This window comes from Necator americanus, chromosome I, assembly GCF_031761385.1.
Source record: "Necator americanus strain Aroian chromosome I, whole genome shotgun sequence".
Lineage (NCBI taxonomy): Eukaryota > Metazoa > Nematoda > Chromadorea > Rhabditida > Ancylostomatidae > Necator > Necator americanus.
Genome location: NC_087371.1, coordinates 30,802,607 through 30,825,149, shown reverse-complemented (window position 1 = coordinate 30,825,149; position 22,543 = coordinate 30,802,607). Strand labels below are relative to the sequence as shown.

The window sequence follows — 22,543 nt, the reverse complement described above, 5'->3', positions numbered from 1 at the left end:
AACTATAGGAGTAGTTACAAGGAGCCATAATATCTACAATTACAAGTAGCAAATACGAGTGGTCATTGACGCATAAGTCTATAGCGTATGAGCTTTCAAAAATAAACAGAATTTTAAAAGTGACCCCAATCGTACTGCATATTACGATGATCTATTTCGTACTGATTGACAACTTCTTCGGAAATACCTTGTTGGAGCCACAGCTGACGTAATTTGTGATACAACTCTTCATTAAGATGTAGAGGGTTACCGCGTCTGTAAAGCTCAGTAGAGGATCTAATTAACATGTTTGCAAGCAAAATACAAAGATTACCGGAATCCTTGGTCAGCCTCTCCGAACTCGTCCACGTACGGCGCTGGACGGAAACATCCACGATTTCGAGTCGTCATTAACACAATAGCACAATCTCGAATCCTAAAGAAAAGTTTTACACCACGTCAAAAGATGAAAATGCAATTCACTGTAACAATGATGAGAAATGCATGGACTTAATCAATTCCTTGGGATACGCGAACACTTTCGACTTCAATTGAGGTTTATGAACGGATATGTGGCTTATGCAATGGTTTCCAGAAGTCCGATGTTCAAAGTCATCGTTTCTATCCTCTTAGATTATTTATCGACCCATAGTGATGAAGGATTTGATTAACCCAGGTTTGTTTCAAAACATGGACAGTGAAGTCGCATGAAAACCTCTCATCAATGCACTGTCCCTGCCCTTTTAGGATCCAGAGAAGGAAAATCTACTATTTAGTATTGCACTATAAGATAATGTTCAATGAAATGTCTCAAAAGATGGAAAAGCAACGATTTTTTTCTTGCTAAACAAACCTGAGGAATATTCCCATGGGACCAGAGCAATGAATCATATGGTATCTACAAGCACCGGTACTTTCCTTTCCAACCTGGAAGAGGGATTTATATTAGTGCAAGCTCGGGTTCATAATATTTAAAGAATACCTGCTTCTGACAACAATAGCTCTGAGAGCAAAGAATTTGTCCACATACTAGGCACATGGTTGGAACGTTTGCAGCATTTTCATCCAGTGGTATAGAAGGACATCTTAAACTAAGAACTGGACTGGAACATAAAACTGAAGGCAATCGAATTGAACAAACCTGAATGCGGAGGCGAGATGGATGACTTCGCTGAAATCGTAGGGAAGATCCACCAACTGTGTAGCACGTATAGGTTGGCGGACGATCGAATGCGGGGCAGGAGGTGTTGCTGCAGACCACCTTAATAAAATTATTAGTAAAGGCATTCTTTTAATTTAAAGAATATTTAACACACATATCGAAAAGCTGCTCCACTGCAAAACCGTCTAGTAGTTCAACGAGATGACATGGTAGTCCCATATATCGGCACAATGGTTCGAATTCGTCCACCGATGGATCTAACCGCACAAATTATCAGTGCTCAATGATAACGTATAATTAGTCATAAGTCGATGAAAGGACCTTTCAGGGCTTCAGGAGGATTGATCAAAGTCAACGCATGGTAGAAGAGAGCGAGTGGACGAAGAAAGGACAGGGTTGCTTCAGTGAGAGTCTGGAACAGAAGGAGATGGTATCAAGCTCCAGGAGAAAAGCGTTCGAAGGATACCGTTTGTAGCCTTGGCACATCGATCAAACCAAAATCGGTTGGTCTTGCTATTGACCACAAAAGCTTTAGACGCTTCTCAAGAAACTCATCAACTTTCACGTTGTCTTGTTCACACGCCATTTCGCTGTCTTCAAATGTAACGAAAACCTGAAAAACAATTAAAAAGAGATATGCAAAGTTTCGTCACGCAGATGGGGACCGTAAGAATAGCACAATCAGAGATGAGCCTCACACGTGTATCAAATACAAGTGCACTGTTGCATAATTAATGATAATGAGATATAACATGTAAGGCTGTTTCTATGAATTAGCATGAATGGGAAGAAGAAAAAGTAGCTGCTAAGATTGACATTTTACAGCTAGGAATTACAGCAAGGAAAAAAAGAAAACGAAAAATGCGACGAACTAACAGCCCCATCCATCCATTTACATGCTTCCCTTCTCATCTTTCTCTTAGTTAGAAAACTTTCGTCCTAGCATGTTAAGTTGACGGGTTAAAGGCAGCGTATCATGAAATTGATGTAGTGAGGAAACCTGACGGGAAACATAGAGTTCGGAGTGTAGATTACAAATATGATTGTTGTATTGTTCAATTCCTCCTATTGTTCCTGGAAGATGGCATTTGTTCCTTTGAGGTGCGTGGAAACACTCCTCCGTTGTACACGGGGCATGGCCAAGAGAGAGCGGTCGAAGACCGTTGAGGTCTCCCCACCAGCCTATTCAAGTAAAATCACTGAATAGGCTGCTGAGAGTATACACGGGGCGCATTCTAACCAAACCTAACCCGAATGAAGAAAAACCATTAACGCGCCGTTCTTCAGGACGATTAGGGGAAAATGAGCGTGATTACGCTCATACTCGCGATCTACACTTCCAAACTCATCAAGTTTCCACAATACGTCAATTTTGTGATACACTTTTTTTTAATGAAAAAAGTAAATCTACTGAAATAAAACCTGTAGGTAAAGTCCTGTCAAGCAAAGCCTCAAAACATGAAGTTCATCCTGCGAACCATCTGGCAACATTTCCCGGAGCTGACGTGTTGGTTTTAACGACTGCACTCCATCGTGCCATGTCCACCCAATTGACATCATCAGTGATATCTATGAATTAAAGTTACGAAAATAAAAGTACCATTTTAAAATACTCTTTTTTTCAAAAACCCACAGCCAAGCTCAACATATCAACGTGAAGCAAGTTTATGTTGACTTCCTTCTTACTCGAGAACAACTGGGCAAAAGTAGATGACAACAATTTGGCGGGAGAATCAGCGGACGAGGATAACGGACTAAATACGCAAATATCCACAACGTGAGTAGTACAAGAAAAAAAAACAATACCTTGCATTAGTGAAGCTATGAACAGGGCTTGCCACGTTATGATATTCAGGAGACCGCGGGCTAACTGGTACAGGACCACTGGTAGCTGCTGATGCTGGGGGTGGTGGAGCAAGCAACACTCGCAACATGTTCGCAGTGAAGTCAGGAAGAAGTTGAATGCAGAATGAGAGAACAGCTGAGAGTCTAGCCATAGCTAGGAGACAATCTCGCTGAAAAATGGTTCATCTTATCCATTGTTTTATAAACAGTCGATGATTTATGTTTAAATTAACTGATGAAATATTTTAAAGGTTTCCACTGTTACAAATGCATAGAAGGAGATCCCAAATTTATCTGTTTCAGACAGCACTTTTTGTTACATTCTGTCTTGTAGAGAATATAACGGAAAAATTCCAAAAAAAAAACTGTAGTAATTCTTCAATATTCACCTGACGAGTATTCATAGCACAAAAAAGTGGCTTCCGCTCATTCGCTAAGACAGCTGCGGTCGTTCTTGCAACATGAGCAGCACTCTTCCATACTGCTAACGCAGCTGGAGGACTATGGACATCATCATGCACTTCTCGGGATTTGGTGTCGTCCGTTCCTCGAACTCGCCCCTACAGCACAACTAATTTCGATCAAGAAAAAAATCTGAAATAAGAGGAGCATCATCACTGAAAAACCAAAAACCTTATGAAGAAGCATGCTGCTGAATAGCTTGACCATTTCCTCGTATCGTTCATAAGACGGACCAACACTAGGAAATAAATGAAGCTAGAATTGAATTTTAAATAATTAATTAATTTGAAAACTACATTTTTCTCAGCAACTTCAGCAAAACTGCAACTCCTGCAGCAGGCAAACCCTTGATGATTCCTCCCAAAAAACCAAAACGTGACCCAACACCATCGCTACGCCTTTCTCGCCTGTTCGCAGTGAGATCGGACGACGACGCTATCTCATGCGGAGGAGAGGTTGGCTAAACTATACTCATGAGCAATGCTTTTTCAAATGTATAGCTTGTACATCTCACCTCAACTTCCGCACGTGTCTCCAGATCTTGCTCTCGCATAATTTCAGTCATTTCACGAAATAGATCTACTGCACGTTGTGAGTCTTCTTCCACATCAACATCTATAAAAAAAATGGAATTAAAAGACCAGAGAGAATTGAGCAACACCTTTTTCCTGCTTCAGCGTTATCATAGCATCGCATGACTTTGCTAAGCTTGATTAAAAACTCAACTCACATTCTTTGCAACACTACGACCGTATGATCTTTAAAAAGGCAAAAAAAACAACTTGAACACAACCAAGACGAGAATTATTTCACAAAAATCAGCATATGCGTTATTTTTGAAGAACTGATTTCCATGCATACCCTTACTTTTGCTGCTACCTTCTGCTTTTTATGAAAAGTTGAGTGCATACCCATGGCTGTACATGATGTTCTGGAAACAGTCTGTGATGCTATTCGAGACGGTGGTTTTTGTCCAAGGAGCAGTGACATCGTTGAAGCAGATGGGACAGAAGTTGACAAAGAGTTGTCCAGAGGCATTGTAGAAAGATCGTCTCCTTGCTTAGCTAATTCCAAGAGGGAACGTTCAGAATGGGACCTAGAAGAATAACTCAGAATCACGTAAATCAAATAAAAAAGCTTTTGAGATGATACCGAAGTACTATAACATTGAAATTATTCTGGCTACTTAAATGGAAGTAATCTATTCCTCAAGGATGATATTTCTATCCTGAAAAAATTCTGTACCGTTTTCTGCTGTGCGATTTCGGCTTCTGCGTAGGAGTTTGGCGTACTGGGGGAGTATCCAAAAGAGTTTTCAGTCTATTAACCCAGGTATCAAAATCCTCCACTTCTTCGCCACGAGCGCTTGAAAAACTGAAAAGTAAAGCTGTTATTAAAAGCAAACATGGTGAAGCTTGAAAAAGCGGCAAACCCATCGATATCCATTAGCTGCAAAGCTGGTAGCAGAGGCATAGCGGTGTTTGAAAGACGTTTACACAAGGGACACAAATATTCTCCCACCTGGAATATTCTTATCGTTGCTTTATAAATAAATAAATAAATAAATATATATATATATATATATATATATAACCAAGGAAAGTAGAATAAGGTGGAACGGATATGTGATGCGCTTTAACGAAAATCGTTGGACCAGAGCCACGAGCAGCTAGGTTCTACGAGATATCAAACACACTACAGGAGGACCGCTGATACCTTGGTCAAATGTCTTCCCGATGTCCTTTTCCTCCTTATAGAAGATACAATGCTCTTCGTGTCCTTGGCCGAAAGAGAAGCCATAGGGCAACATTTGCACGTGATCGGGATAAATGGAGAAATAACTGTCCCCAGGTCGATCAACTCAAAGAAGAACAGGTGTCAGAGTGATCAAGGTTTATTGCGAATTTTTTTTTGATCTTTCAGAATAATGCCTACGACATACAAAAACTCTGGAGATATACATTGTTGTTTATGATATATGAGAACGTTGAAGGAATGCGCCTTTCTGGGAAGAAAATCATCTTCGCACGCAAGGATTTTCACTCGCAACAGTGACGATCAATCTCTGCACAGTTATCAATTTTGATTCCCTACTTTAGACTCCCAATCCTGAATGTGATGAACGAATAGCCACTAGCTTGCTAGAATGTTACGCTAGCAGTCGCCCACTAGCGGTTTAAAACTAAATGGCATCGAACGCAATCGCTTACGCTATATTCTAGCATGAATCGAAAAGAAAGTGAAGTACATCAACCTTCACGAAGAGAAAAAGAAAAGAAAGTCTTATCTAAAATTTAAAGAAGGATAAAGCTAAATAAAAGATTTACCACTAGCTTCTTCGAAAATGCATACTAAAATGGGCCCCATTACAAAATACCAGTTCCATTAGTAATGTAACCTGTATTATCAAAACTCCTCAAGTCACCGAAAAAAAAAACTAATTAGCAAAATACAAATACAAAAAGCGTACCCGCCTTTGGTTGGTTTGCTTCTTTTCATTATTTGCCTCATACTTTACATCGTTTGGCTAGATTTTTACAACAATTATTGTACAACTTACTGTTATTCAACTGATGCTTTATATCTTTCGAAAAAATAGAATTAGAAAATTTTACCTCCGGATCAACCATTTTTTGATTGAAAACCATCTGCTGACGGGGTCGTTGACGTTCTCTGCTCAAAAGGGTTTCGGACAAGCTGAAAAATGTCTACAATATAGTAGATAAAGGAGGAAATTGGTCCTGATCAACCCCTTTGAAATGCGCCGATTCATTTGACTTCGATTCAGAGTCATAAACGCTTATACAGTATTATAGGCTGTCAGCAGAGTTCAGAGCCACGAGGGAGCACGGTTTGGCAGCTCTGCGGTTTTGATGGTTATTTACTATTCACAACAGTGTGCTCAATAACCATCAAAACCACATTATTAACCCAAGCAGTATGACAGTATGTGAATTTGGTTGGCGATTAAGGAATAAAAGCAAATTCATCTAAGTTTGAGGTATAATCCTGTAAAGAAAAACCTCGACACACCTATGAAAGCACTCATAATGCATTGTATGTGAACATGTCGAGGCGTCGATCCCAGCCGAAAGATTAGCTGGCGCCAAATCTCGCAGCTTGGTTTCACTTTCGGGATCACCGCGTTGGGAGAAGAGCAACGATCTTAACAAATGATAAACACGGTTAAATTTTAAGCAGGAGATGTAGTGCCTCACTTTTGCACGTAAGCCGCACAAACAAATGCTTTTCCATTGCTTGGGCTTAGAGTCTCTTCCTCTTGGCACAATATACAAGTTACTTTCCGCGGCAACACAACTTCTACTATACTCCTCTGTGGTCCAATGCAAACGGGAAAACCGTGATCTTGTTGTTTACTGAAAAAAAACTGAAATGATTTTAGATGAGGACTGTTAGTTAAAGGATGATGAGCGTAATCCAAGATTTCTGTGTCCTTCATCAAATTCTGGAGAAAAAAAAAACAGAAAAAAAGACGGGAAGCAACGGACCAGACAAAATCTTCGTCATCATCGCCTCGAAGTTCGGATGCGACCTCGCCACAATCCGTCTGTTCAGTAACAGGATTTTCTGTCTCCATTACTTTAAGGAATGACTTCTGCATTTTTGACATCTGAAAAAAAAGCATAGGAAAAAACCGTAGGAAAAAGATTGAAACGCAAAAAAAGACCTTCAACATCGCCTGTTCGCGCATCTTGGCAGCTCGCGCAGCTCTCTTAGCTCTGGCATCGTTCACTCCTTCTTGGTTTTCGGTGCTTTCCTTTCGTCTTTCCACTGTTTGACCAGTCATTGATAGAAGCTGTACTTCCTTATACTTCTAGAAAGACGAAAACATTACGCGTGCAAGTGGTTTTCCTCCCATCAAAGACAATGTTACTTTTTTTTAAAAAAAAATCAATGACGCCAATTAATGGGAAATGGTAATGCACTAAGTTTGAAATACGAAGGATGTATAAAAAGACTTGATAAATTTCGTTTAAGTTCTCCCCAACTGTACCGTGCCAGGTTTTGATGGACAACACCAACATACTTTTTCAATAAGCCGTATTAAGCAATACCTGGATCGTCCACCACAAAAGGTCAGCATGAGTGGCAACTTCCGATGATCCTGAAAGTGATTCTAAGGAGCGGAATAACTCCTCTTTTTCAGCAACCTCGGTGAACAGAAAATCACGTGGATCACGGGTTTGTTCATGAAGTGCCATACCAATGAGATACAAAGCCTAAAGCGTAACGATTTCTGAAATCACCCGCAGAAGAGAAAAATAGCTTCACATACTCTATGAAGCAAACGATCGCTTGAGAATCGACTTCGTTTTCCAGTCCTATCTAGCACTAGCTTCAGAATTTTGATGAGACAAGGAGTTTTGAGAATATTTTTGGCAGGGGCAAAGAAAGGCTCGAAGTCGCACGGTGTTGGAGGTGGACATGCTTGCAGTTTCCTGAACACACCTCTAAATGTGAATAAATACAACATGACTTGCAACGGAACATAGCTTACCGATCTAATTTAGATCGCACTTTTTGTTGATATTGCTCAGCTTGTGAGAGATCACTTTTTGAGTAATGGTAGAAAAATGGATTGTATTCAGGTAGTAACGAGTCTTTCAAGTGGAATTGACCAGCAGATGTTGATGTTGGCTTGCTGAAAATGAGTTCTGATACTTCAGAAATTGCATGAAATCAAAATCACCCGAAATAGAGTGTCCTAAAGGCGAAATTCGGTGATGTTTTTGCACTGGGTTCAGGGATAAGTCGTGTGCGAGCGTTATTTTTTCAAAGTGAAAGATGCACACAAATAGAAATGAAAAATATTTTCAAACTGTTATATATCATTCGATAGAGAATCTCTCATTCTTACCAGAAATTTCAAGTCGGATTTTTTTTTACATTATAGAACGCTCTTTTTTCAGATCTTTTAGGTGGAATGTACAGCTTATCAAGACAAGCGCATTTTCGACACCTATTTTTTCAATGAAAAAAACATTAAAAAAAGGAAAAATCCAACACGAGACATCAGAAAAATAGCGAGCGATGAGAACAAGTTGTTGGAAACGATGGGAAAAACAACAATGATAGGCTGTTGTTGATCAATTTGCAGTAGTCTTTTGTTTTCAAAAAAAAAAAAAAAATCTATCCGCAACAATTGAGTGGACAGGTGTGTAGTCGGCTTTCAAAATCAAAGTTATTTTGAAATGCGGATAGAAAAGATGAGCGCTATTTCCAAGCATTGTTCCTTCATCATATACAACAACAATCTCAGCTTCAGCTCCCACATCGCCTCGATTAGATGCAAAAGACAACTGGAAGTCAAAAATTTGCTGCTTTGCCCACTTCACACTCCACTTTTACTAACTAAAAAACAAATAAAAACTAAAAAAAAACTAAGAAACGAGGGCTAATAAAATTTAGAAATCAGAATAATATGTTCCTATAAAACACGAAATTCCCTTTCGAAGGACACACAAATTTTTCAAAATACCCCTTATTTTTTGGGATTATTTTTCACCTTGAAAAAAAAAACGTTCACAACTAATTACTTAAGCGAATAACAGAATCTAATAAAATTGGATTTTCTTTCACGTGATTCCAATAGCAGGACATTACCAAAAAGCGCCGCTGTGTGCAAAGTTAACCATCTGCAACATCAACAAAAAACAACAGAATCAACAAAAATTAGATTTTGTGTCTTTCATTTAAGCTTCTGTGGTTAGTATCTTAGCACGATTTCATGCAAAACCTCAAAAGCGGTGGCCAAGTCGACTTCGCCTTTAAGGTCTTACTTTCACTTGCACTCACTTGAACTTTGCGACACTGCTGAGGATATCATGCAAAGAAATCCTTTCTACCATTGGATCGTGGGACATACGTTTTTGGATCTGTAAAAATAGTAAATCGTTCAAGGAAAAGATTCTACGGTAAAATTTTTGAAGCTCGAATCTCTCCACCAGGATTTAGTTCAGAAATATCACCACTTAAATGCACTTTTCAGCAGCTCTCAGCACAAATCGATTAATTTAAGATGTCACGAGCACTCAGACCAATCAGTCTGCACGAAATCTGCGAAAACACGACCGATTGAATGAATTACACGCCCACACGGAACGAGGACATGTATTATGTTAGAACTATAATTGGTAACTCGTTCAAAGGCAGTGTTCGAGGAAACTTCGCTCTTTTTCTGAGATCGTGCAAGTCATTTCGTTGAACGTGTTTCTGCAAAAGTCGTGCGGACCGAAGCCTTTGAGTGCTTCTGACGACACAAATTCTTAAATTTGTAGGGAAGTTGCAAGTTTTCACCGCGATACTTAAGACTTATCCCGTACCAAATGGAGAGATTCCAGAAGCGAAATTTTCCCAAACACTGTCCTTAATCTGTTCACATATCTTTGCGGTGCAGCGCAGTGTCCTGTGATGTCCTACGATGATTAAAGGCCGCACACCATGAACCTGGCGTAATGATCGAGTCCGTGGAGAAAAGCTAGAGATGGGGTTATTGATCCGGGGTGGTTCCGCTCATATTTCCCTAATTGGCGTAGAAAACGGTGTGAAAGGCGAAGTTTTTTAAACGACGATTTCAGTTGCAACGCGCCACCCTTGCGCACGCACCGCATCCATATGCAAGCGGTCGAAGATCAATGATGTCTTCTCACCAGCATATTCAAGTGAAACCAACTAATAGGCTGCTGACGGAGCCGCAACCTGCACATAGAAGCGTTTTCCGACGCATTTCGTAGAAAATAAAGCGGTTTCTACGCCGTTTTCTTTTTACGACGATTAGGAAAGGTTTAGCGGAACCACGTCAGGTTCCGCAACCTAATCAACTATTGAAATTCTACGCTTTCGCCGTGGATTACGTACCGCATCAAAATCCTCTAAACCCTCTAAACAAGAACTGTGGAAGAAAAAAGGTGAAAAAGGAAGGAAATGTGAGTTTTTTGCAGCAAATAATGCGAGCGGAGTACTTGTACACTTTTTTTCGATCTAGAAATTAAATAACGGCGAGATCGGATGTTTCGCTGTCCACGGCAAATCCAACGTGTCAAGCTGGGTCGTTGAGTGCGACTCATCGTGCTGTACGCATTTAAAGAGCAACTATGAGACGGATTTTGAGGAAATAATCTTGCCCTAAGCAATCATCAGTAATTAAAGTTTACATCTGCACTGTCAGTGTGAATAACCTAACAGAAGAAAAAATCTCTAAAATTGTTAAAATTGTTTGTTTCTTACATGACTAAACGGTTGAGGACCGGTGCACAAGACATGCACAACTTCGCGTTGCACTTGTTCCGCAAACGTACACTTTCCAACGCCTGGATGATATCTTTCACCTGCAAAAAACTTCATGAAAGCTGTATCAGAATATGCGCAACTATGTAATAAAATTGTAGTTTGAAGTGAAACTAAGTCTTCAGTTTTTGCTGAAAAGAGTTGGCAATGGTATTGAACTAGAATCACCATCAATTTTCAAAATCGCTATTCCTAACTACTAACTATAGTAATCTTTTCTTATTGCACATTACTTTACAGATGTCAACAGCTAAGATCATTGCTTAAATGGTGACTTGCAAACACATGAGAATGATAAATGTGCTTAATTTCCTTTCTTTAGTTACACACAAAATACAGCGTGTCTACCGTCAAAACTGCTACATCAGTTCAATAATGAACAGCAAGCTCTTCAGCTTCTTCTTACAAGCAATTTTTTTACATACACCCAAACATGGTCTGAAATTGAATGATCTTTCTTTTCTTTACTTGCACAAATGAAACAAACTGCTTAACCAGATGGGATTTGTAGGTTCAATTATTCAATTCTCATTATTCAACTTTAATAGTTGGATAAGTCTCGAAACAAGTCTGCAAATCAAGAGAAAACTACACCGAAATTTAACAATTGATTAAATCTTTTAGTATGCTTAAACATCGACAAAAAAAAACTCGAACAGTTTCGTTTGGCTCTATACCTTTTTTCCCACAATGTTTTTTTTTCAAGGAAGAGATGTAGAGTAAATGACCTCTACATTTCCTCGAAACGTGAAGTGACAAATGCGACAAATCTTCAAAACCAAGAACCTATATTTTTCATAAATAGAGAAGATTAACACTAACCGAGAATCATAATTAGCAAGTGCAGCATTTCCTCCGCTAGGACTACGATTATCTTTCCTGTTTCTTCAGGCTCCATTTTTCCGAATGGTGTTGAGTGTTTGGGTCCACCATCTCCGGACTGGTCAGCCCATTGGACTAGTCGGAAGCGGCAAATAATATGTAGCAGAAAGTCAGCTGGAGGACGAATTGCGGCACCGACCTAATAACTAGCTGATAAACATTCGAGAGTTATGACCTAACGTGAGGAAATTTTCTGTTCTTCTATAAAGCAATCTGATGATGAAGAGAAGCATATTTCGAGACTAGTAGCTTCTGTAACATATATTGTCCTAATACTGCTTCTCTTGTTCTGCAGAAGGCAGTTAAACGGTGAAATGGGGGAGAATAACTAGCAAAAAGAAACGAAATTGGATAAGAGTATTTCCTGCTCTACGAGACTGGAAGATTCTCTAAAATGTCTCGTTTTCATTGTCATTCACAAAAATTCCAGGTTCTACTAACAACGATCAAAAAAAAATAAAAACGAAAAATTTGCATGAAGGACAACGGAAAATGCGATACGTACAAACCTGCATCATCAGCAAATCTCGATCAAACATTTCTGCTCGGCAGAGAGGTGAATAATAATTATGAATTTGATTCACGAGTGAGAAACCATTCCGACGCCATAGTTGAGCAGAGGCTTGGGCACAAAGTACAAGCGCCCTACAGGCATCTTATTGCTTCATGCTTCTTTCTTTTTGAAACACACCATAAAACCATATAACACGTTAATCTTACCTCAATGGCATTTCATACAGTGTACTCGCCATTCTTCTCATCTGCTGCCGGATCGATACCTCTTCATAAGACAAATCTGATGTATCCGTTAACAGCATAAAACGCAAAAGTTCTTCTTTAGCGGTGAAAAGACCAGCGGTAAGTCGCCATAACGGCTGATGAATAGAAACAGCACCACGGAGCACATCGAAGGGAATTACAACAGTTGACTCGCCATTTACTAGAAAATTATCAACTTATGTGAAAGAAAGAGATGTTTATACTCTTGATTAGACTTGCTCCAATTACACCCTTTACATTAACTCTTTTTTCCAAATTATTTATAAGAATGAGGAAAAAAAACAAATTCTTAATTGAGAATTAGTGGAAGTAGTATTCCTCAACGTCGATGCCAAAACGTATAATGTGAAGCGTTGGGTCGACGTTTACACACGCAGATTTTATGACTATCATCTTTTGCAATCCGAACAACAACAGTATCTATCTGCATCAGGAAAAGAAAAACTTTCTTCATAAAAAGTGCTTTGGTTTAGACCATCCTCCTCTGATGATTGATCTGCAGAAAGAAAAGACGATGTACTTTGGAGTAATCATGAAAGAAGACATTACGAAAAAGAATACAGCTTTCATCTTTGCATTAAGAGCCGAGGTGCAGGTATACTGCTATTAAAATTCTTTTAAAACACACTACCGGGCCAACAACCGAGATTCCCCCACGTACATTTCATCCATACATTCTGAGGTACTTTTCGTAGCTATTCCGTGGCATTCTCGCACAGCACAACTTTAGCATGTGACATGATCAGTAATGTTTAAGAATATTTGAGTGTATGTGTCCACAACGCCATACCTCAGCTCAGTTAAAAAAATTGGCGAGTTTAATCAATCAATACCAAAACAAGAAAAATGGTTTTTGTGAGAGATTTAGTCTTAGTACTGCCGCTTTTGAACTTAGACATTTTCCATAACCATGTAACAACTGCCAATCTCCCGAGAAAGCCCCAGAAGTGAAACCAGAGAACATTTGTTGCGATGCTGCAGTCAAAGAATTGTCCCCTCCTCAATAGAGGAAACAACAGTGAAACGTTGTTGAAAGCAGTAAGTCATTCTATGACATGAGCGAAGCGCTAACGGTAATAAAGACTGGTAACAATCTTGATCCTTGTTCCACAAAAACCATCACAAAAATCAAAATCAAAATCGAATGCGACATACCATCTACGACAGTATGAGTGGCACCTGTTGATTCTTCCAGAGATGACGGAGGGTGGAGGTTTAATGCATCTAGGCACTGCAGCAATAATTTGCGATGAATGGTACGCTGAAAAAAGAGATTCAAGTGGTTTTGACTCGACTATAACCCCTTAGAGTTATGAAAAAACACCTACATCAGCCCCAGCCCAAGCAATCACATATCCAAGAATGTCTTGAATACGAAGTTGAATGTTGAATGCCGTTTCCCACTCCAACTCCCAAACCTGATGTTCCACTGATTGCCGTTTTACCTCATCCATTCCCTGAATGATTACCAATAAGAAGCAGATTGAAAAAAAAACATTACAAAAAAAGAAACCAGTGATTTCTGTTCTAAAAATATTTTTTAAAAATGGAGTCACAATTCACTAGACGAAGACAAAACAAGTTGTGAGAAAAAAAAACACAACAATGCGAAGAAGGAGAAACGATTGACCCAAGCAGAAGAAGAATCTTTAGCAAACAAAGTTTTGAATCATAGGTGCGATGGCGAGAAGCCGGACCCTCCTCGGGTGAAAGGGGTTTAGCTTATGGGGTGCAGCTCAAATGAAGGGGGTAATTTCGCCAACCGTTTAAAAGTGAAGGGGTCAGATCACCGGCTCCGACTATCGCATCTATGTTTTGAATGCTGCACTGCGGGAGTTTCATGATATTTTAGAAATTCGCTCAGTTTGTTAGTGTTGCCACTTACCGAGCAATTTTATGGACATCAGCGAACTCAAACTTATTGACAAAGCCGGGACGTACCTGCATTCTATGTAAAAATTTGATTAGTGACTGGCAACCATCCAAAAAACGTTCTCGTAGTTGGTCATTCCAATCAGTTACTGATGGAACACATGTCAAAATATAGCTGCAATCGTAAGTTATATACGCAACGTGAGGATGTGTATATTGAAAAAAGTAATAAAAAGTATTAATAATGCGTAGAAATAAATACTCTTACCCAAGGTCTCGCATCATATGCATCCCTCTTCTAACAGTAACAGGAAACGAATGTTTAGCAAAGTCGAACCGCGACATCTCATCTTTGGGATCTGAAAAAGCTACCTTTATGAACACGCGGCGACGAATAACAAATGATTTTAAGGACCTTTTGCAAAATCATCGGTATGCTTCATAAGAGCTGTAAAAATTGTCCGCATTGCGTCATCTTCAGCTATCAAACGCCTGAACGATTTCTTGGAAAAAAAAGCATCACCCACTCCCAGAAAGCTCCAAAAAAAAAACCTTGCTATGCTGGGCACGGTCAAAAACTGCACAGTCAGACTAACAACAGATATGTCAATATCGTGATCGTCGTCGATGAATTCCTTATAGATGTCGTCATAATGCTAAGAAATTGGGTGATTTTAAAAAAAAATCAGTGAAGGTAAAACAAACAAAAAAAATAACAAGCTGCATATGCAAAAATAACGAACTGCTAAGAACGTCTTGGAGAAAACCACTTTTTGTTCGAAGTTCATCAGAACAGTTTTCATAAGCATCTGATGTGTGTTTGCCCGTGCAGCTGAAATCAGAAAATCCAAAAACCGTAGAGATTTTCCTTTCAAAAATAATCACATGGGAACTTTATCCTAAGTACCGGACCGCTTACCTACCGTGTTGATTTTAACGATTTTGAAAAACACGTGGAAGTTTCCTCACAGTAAGTTTTTCAAACCCACAAATTAATTCCAAACTTCCAAATATTATTTCTACCTAGTATACCTCAATCAAAGTAACATGAAAATGCCGAATTGGACGGCGCGGACTATAAAAATTGACATTCATGTGAATGAGTACGACATGAACGGTGTGAGGATAGATTAGCTGACTTATCACTCACCCCTTCAAATTTTTCAGAGGTTCATTTATCACGTTAGTCGGCAACAAACCATTTGTTCAATGGACTTCTCTGTATATCTTCACTACTTTCCTCTTCTTCACAGACATCAAGTTATAGCAGGAATTACAGGCACAATTAGTCCTACCGAACAACCACACTAAGAAAATCTAATATTAAGCGCTTTCTACTACTAGGCTATGTTTTTGCATATTAAGAATTGCAGTATCAATTCACGTTAATGAAGGAACCTTCAAGTGGAAGCTAAACGTCAGGATGCCGTCAGAGCTTAAAATTATCCTGCTGCCGTGCAGGTAGATTCAAACCAGAAAAGGTTGCACTGCTATTATTACGAAAAATTTTTCGAGTTAGGAAACCAGATACAACATTGAAACCAATTATATGAGTTGCAAAAACGTTCCAAATTCTCAACGATCACATTCCTGTTTTGCCGAAAACAAGATCTTCAGGAAGTTGGCACCACCTAGTGTTTTTCTACGCGGCCAATAACAACAAAAAAGAAGAAAACAAACATTTCCACATTTTCTTGTCAAATCGCAGTAGTCGTACGAGTATAGTATCTTGAGAACCAAGTTCATCATCTTCCTTTTCTATCTTTGTATTCAGTAAGATATCACCAACAATCGATCCAAGTACAGCTGAAATATACCATTATTCAAACGTAATAATAAATCCCAATATCTCACAGAAAATAATTGTACTCTTTTGATACATCATAAACAGCCCGTGTAAGCATATAGGCTGCTTACATACATACTTAATGAAGTTGTTTTCATGTTATCTATAGAAAAAGCGAAAATAAAATCGAGCAGCGAGATATGCAAATCGATTCCAATGTGAGAAAGGAAGATACTGTGCAGATGGAAACTAAACTCCACAACACTTGAAAAATGACTCGATGTGACTACCACCATATCACTACTAGTAATTGCAAATCCATGTCGAAATTCAACATAAAACTTGAAACAACTCCGCAAAAAAAAGCCACAAACACTAAACAGAAAGGTCAACATCTAAGCATATAACTTAAATTTAAAAACTCACGAAATGCATCTATTTGGGAGTTGAGCCAGGCAAGGAGGGCTATGGCATGATTTTGATGAGCAACCAAAGCTCCATCCAGAACCTTCACATCCAGAGGACCGGCCTTTTCAGTTCTTCTGTTCATGTCTCGCAAGGTGCGGCGCTGGAATTACATGCTTCAAAAATTAGATACTACTCTAGCACGATACATCCCAAAATTCCAGCATTTTCCCAAAACTTCAACATTTTTAATGGCTAGATTTTCCCCACAAGGTCATATGAGATTATTCATGAATATAGCGCTAGTTCTAAACATTCTAAACGGTCGGCTTCTATAATGATACAATACGTCTGAACTGCATGGTGTGTAAAACTAAGAAAAGGAGATTAATGTGCAAAACAGGTGACATGCACATAATCTACACCGTGATTGTTCAAAATTAGCATCTACAAACTGAAATAGAGGTTAAAGTTCCATCAAAGCCCTTCAGCTGAATTAACCTTATTCGGGAGAACTTATCTCGTACTTTAGCAGGACTGTAAAAAGTTCCTGGTGTCAACTGTCGTTCCTTACTTGAATGTCAGATTTCACTCTTTCGCAATCTTGTTTTGCTCCAACTTTCACTGCACTACGACCTTCGCGATCGACTATCGTGGCTATCAACATTGCTTGGTCTTTTGTGCAGTTAATAAACATTTCCAAAGCTCGAATGACCTATAAAGAATAGCTTCAACTTCTTAAAATTGATAAACTAAGGTAGATAATCGATAACCGTTTCATAAGTATGTGTTTCATCATTGTACAAAACAGTAACATAAGGTGCAACACTCGTGACTTCGGGTTTTTCTATAGGAGGTGGGCTGCAACAGGTCCGTTATCAGTTATCCAATTGAAAGTATGGGAAAACTGCTTCTGTGGATAGAACGGAAGGTGAGAAATTCCAAGACTGTGCAATCTTACATCGATAATTTCAAGGGAAGAACATCCGTTTTCTCCCAGCATATTAGTTTGGCCGAGTACTGGAGTATCAAGCATGTCAATCCTCGAAGTCGGGTTTCCATCGATTGTGGTAGAGAAAATTGAATATTGCTGAATTTAATTTCGCATTAAAATATACACTAGCATCTTTCTACAACATGAGCACAGACTCTTCTTTATTTTTCTCATGAATTTTGCATGCATATCCACTTGTCCAAGCGTCTTCATCTCCGCAGTCACAATATCCTGCACCGGATGAGGTGTGCATCTAAAAGCAGACAGGTTCGAGCAAACCCCATAATGTTACGATAAAGAAATTGAAAAGGGCCATAAGTGTAAATTGAAGATTTCAAAGCTTGGCTCTCATAGCTTATTCAAACACGTTCTCAGTACTTTTCGAAGTGAAATAGACAAATTGATTGTAATTGTATGATATTCATTCTTAGCAGACAACAGCTAAGTGTCTATTCGTCGAGTTTGCAACAGCTAGTGGATCAAATAATATTTACTTTACCATTTTATCCTCCCAAAGACAACTATATTGGATACGAGCTCGGCAAAATTTCTCGCTAGTGTTATTGCAGAGCCCGTATCCGATATGTTTGTCCTTAGAGGGATAAATACGATGAAAATGAAGCTATCAGCGACTTTTTTCCAACTGTACTATCCAATAGTGTTTGATTGCCTTGCTGACGGAAAGGCTGCCCGCAGTTCCAGCCGGTGAAACTCGTGTGCGTTTTTTTTAACGAGTGACATAACCTTCAAAAGCATCGACAGCTGCATCGAGTTCGTGGAACTTAGATAAAAGACTTAATTCATAACGTCGTGCATCACAATCAATCGTTCGTCTTTACCGTATCTACGGGTACCCACAAACTCGACCTTATTCGACTGAAGCGTCCGATCCCGATATGTCCAGCGCTCGGTCGATATTCATCAATTAGTAGCTCGCGTGCGCGTTCTTTAGGCTTCGAATAGAGTTCGCGATTCTCTCCCCGCGCGTCCGATAATGGAACAACTAACAGCATGGAAAACTCTCGCAGACTCACCTAAGCACATATCAGCACAAAAAGGTAGTTATATTTGAAATACACTGAATCCGTACAACTATTAGAGTGCTAACTCGTCTTCCTGCCACCTTTTTTGATTACAGCATGAGACGCTTCCACAAGAAACTGGTCGATCAATAATCGTCAACTGACACAGATGCATGCGTTACGCCATCGCGTCTGTGAACTTTACTGGGAGCCTTTTTACGACACCATCCTAACATATGCCACAATCAATTTCTTTAAATACCCCTTTATTCTAGTATGTAACGACATTTTAGGTGCAAAAATAGCTGCAAGTGAGAATGAACGACGTAATGAGAAAAAAAGAGCACTAAAAGCAATAAAAGCAAAAACTGCTCAAAGCTCTCTTCACAATTCCTTTGCTTTAGAGAGAATGAGCTAACACGCACACACACAAAAAAAAAGGAAAAAGCCTCGATGGATGACCAAAGTTGGATGACTGCAATGACATACCCCGAGACGGCAAAAAAAAACAACCCAAATTAGGATCTACTAATGTACTGCTTTTACAGCAGTTACTGTTACTGACGAAAGTGCACACGAATTGAAAACGAGAAGTTTTACCTGCACTAAAACTAAAGTAAATTGGTGAAATTACACATAAATCACGACTAAACATAAGGCGTAAGACCCAGCTAGAAAGTCTAGCTAGGAGAGTTACTTTACTCGACATTTTATTATCATAAACAAACATCAGGTAAATTGTAGTTGGGAGATGAGGGACTACTCAAGTGCATCCTTAGTTCTGGAAGCTCTATCTTCCTTTTTCATTTAGCAGCGTTAGCCTGCATATCATAGACCCTCTAAGGCTAATGCTTACGCCTTCAGACACCGAGTGACTTAATTAATTACTTCCAGAATTAATTCCCCCAATTACATTTATCCCCAAACAATTTTGCTTTCAGAAAAAATGACAAACCAAAACTAAAGTAAACCCTTTAGAGCCAAAAACTTCTGCATTGGCTATAAGCCATTACAACAAAGTGAAATGAAGGACACTAACCTTATATTTATGTGTCTTATGTTCAGACAAATGGAAGCACTCATGGCACATTACACAAGTAGCATCAGTGGCACAATCTCTGCAAAACAAAGTTGCGGTTATGTTTCCTTACAATATTGAAAGAAAAAGAAAAAGATCATGATAACGACTTCATCTTGAGCGATACACTAGATCGCAAACACGTCTGAAGAGCTCACAGCACGTGAACACTCCTCCAGAACATCTTATACCATCAGAGGTCACTCACGGCTTATCCACAAGTACACAGCAGGCTCTATTCAAAGCGCTTTAATTAGCTACGCGAACTCTGCGCAGCTTATAAAGCAAAAAATCTGCTTTTGTGTATGTGGGTACACACGCTCCGTATACAAATCTCACCAGATTGGCCAATTTTGACCAAACTTTCTACATATGCCCTTTGTGGCAGGGTGCAGCTGGTAGTCCACATCCCACGATTCCTTCATAAGTCCTATCGATTTCATAGAATCAAGCGCGTTTTCGCTCTAGGTGAAATCGTAGAAGGGGTTCACCCTACGGTAGTCATAAATACGATAACCATAATATGCATAGGACCACCTTCGTAACTGGCGTCGCCTAATACGGCGTCAAGAAGTAGCGTGACAAGGGAGGACGGGTTTCAAGTCTCCAGATCAGGCTTACACTAGATTCATGGAGATGGGATAGACGGATTCTGTCAGCGAACATTGAAACGAATCCTCGGCTGAATAGCGTGTTGATGCCAGAAAACAGAATATGTTCATTGTCGTCAAAATTATACGTCGGGACTAAGAATTGGCACGAATTGGGCTAGAGATGCGCCGGTACCACAGAAAGGGAATAGGACATCACCGGATGTTTACTCACCTGCACTTTACTCTCATCGTATTTGCCATACCTTGTTTTCAGGAATGATACACTCATTCACACAGCTGCTTAAAAGCTAGCGGTTAACATGAACTGATGTAAAATCGTTCGTCAGTACAGTGAATTATAACATGATTCTAAGTGGGCACAATCTGGCATAGAAGACAAAAGAAAGCGACCACCGCCCAATAATGCTCGTATATTCATGCCGAGTGATTATGGCTAGAAATAGCAAGCGAAAAGCTATTCATATTCATAAACGTAGATTAGCCTTATTCTTACCAACATATTATTTCGACTATCCAAAAAATAATGTTAATAAGAGAATCACTCCTTATGGTCCGTAGTTTCTAGCCAAGGATGTAACTAATTCAGCTTATTCATGAAAATGTTTTGTTTCAGATATAAATCACTCGGCTTCGCAGCTCGAAGACAATATGTCTTGGCTTGTTCTATTGACAAAATAATGCTTTAGCTTCTTGTAAGTTGAATCCGCTTGAATTTTCCTATGCAAATAATGCAGAAATCATCCACCTATATGATTAAAGGAACTTCGTTCTATTTCCACTATGAAACTGCAACATTGAAAAAAAAACTGGCTGGATGAAACATCTGTTCCGCTTAAATGCAACTGTTTTTCCAGAAATAAAGGAGACGAATACGACGACCTCTATGTTTCAATAACTACTAATTCGTAATTCTGAATAGTTCTCCGTAACCATTTTCAGGATCATTGAAAATGTTACTAGTTGTCGCAAAGTTGGAAGAAGCCGTCACAGTTGGCGATTTTTGAGGACGAGTAACCAACCAATTGTGCTTGAGGAATGACTACCGAAGAAGTTGTACTCTCATTTTTTTAGTGAGCAACACATTTTAGCGCATGAACGGACTTAGGATCAAACCAAGCGAAACACGCATCTGAGCAAAAGTATCGGAAATTAAAAATTAGTCATTTTCTTCACGTCCGAAAGTGAAATAACATACATATTGAGAATTACCTTCCTCAAAAAATAAACACAACTCCTTACTCTCGATTTTAAGGAATTTTCTGATGCGTCCCACACATCGCGAGATTATCAATGGAATAGATGAGGGAAGCAATGTCAGCCTTCGCTGCGGACTCGTCATTTTAGTATTGTTAAACTCATTTGACGCCAATTATATAGAGCAGTTATTCCCACAGTGTCTAAGAAAGCCGGTGAATTCCAAGTTCACCCGACAGCAATATAAGAAATTTGAACATACTTGCAACTGTATGTAAGTTCTCCGCTTTTGAAAACGTGACCACATATTTGGCCTGGTCTTCGTCCTTCAGTGGGAAGGCCAGAGTTCTCGATTAATGGACGAAGTGAGGAATCCGTTACAGAAGAATCTGCACAAAAAGCACCAGCCAAAGGAACAAACAATGCTTTATCTGAAAGTAGGAGAATGTTTTTTTGTGGGGCACGAAACAAAACAAAAGATGCAAAACACCTTCTAACAAAAACTGTTTATATACAATTGATTTTTCAAACTCTTGTAAAACATAGGCAGGTGGTCATTTTAGTGTGTTGTATTTTGAAAGATCAAATTAAGAAACAAACACAAAATTACTTACTTATATCTTTGTCATCTTGAGCTATCTCCCACGGATGGTCAGGATTAGGCGCATACAGTTTTGGACACTCGGAACCCCAATGTCGATATAGAAGATCTCGAGCATTCTCCCAATTCGCCTGCCGAGCAGCACTTACCAAATCGACGATCATTCTAGTTCTCTATTCTTGTAAGCAATGCAACATAGATGGAAACCAGACCCACCCCTAAACAAAAAAGTAGAAATTAAAAAAAAAAATGAAAAACACGCTTGTAAGTTGACAGCATAGAGGGACTTTCACAAGGAGAACGAAATGTTTTAGCGCAACAGAAACGACCAAGATCAAAAATGAAAAGTCTCGAAACGACCAACACTCTATACACACGAAAACGATGAGTTATTTATTCTCTTAAAAAAAGCTTGTGCTGACAACTCTCTGAATTGACGGGACTGACGAATTTGGTGGAAAGTTTCTTCACAAGTACCTAGACATCATACTAACAACACATCTTGGGTGAAATATAGTTGGGGGAGGGGGCACTCAGTGCCGCCCTTATTTCTCGAAGT

The 22,543-nt window shown here is 39.2% G+C and overlaps 1 protein-coding gene across 1 annotated transcript; it reads right to left on the bottom strand.

Moving 5' to 3' along the window:
- Positions 1-113: 113 nt before the first annotated feature.
- Positions 114-22,148, bottom strand: RB195_007368 (uncharacterized protein; the record flags this gene model as incomplete). Its single annotated transcript, XM_064180955.1, has 47 exons — positions 114-255; positions 314-415; positions 833-906; positions 962-1,064; positions 1,121-1,240; positions 1,296-1,398; positions 1,463-1,553; positions 1,608-1,754; positions 2,564-2,710; positions 2,775-2,895; positions 2,948-3,156; positions 3,376-3,546; positions 3,620-3,686; positions 3,745-3,908; positions 3,963-4,063; positions 4,360-4,544; positions 4,694-4,822; positions 4,881-4,969; positions 6,064-6,145; positions 6,482-6,613; positions 6,667-6,825; positions 6,958-7,079; positions 7,137-7,283; positions 7,525-7,689; positions 7,746-7,908; positions 7,968-8,111; positions 9,266-9,345; positions 10,697-10,797; positions 11,579-11,777; positions 12,148-12,283; positions 12,359-12,578; positions 13,574-13,679; positions 13,747-13,875; positions 14,360-14,465; positions 14,559-14,649; positions 14,706-14,782; positions 14,843-14,946; positions 15,034-15,122; positions 15,971-16,096; positions 16,503-16,644; positions 17,056-17,196; positions 17,255-17,342; positions 17,443-17,571; positions 17,631-17,728; positions 19,537-19,615; positions 21,646-21,814; positions 21,998-22,148. 47 exons carry the CDS (start codon positions 22,146-22,148, stop codon positions 114-116), a joined length of 5,940 nt encoding a protein of 1,979 aa, XP_064037785.1.
- Positions 22,149-22,543: the final 395 nt, after the last annotated feature.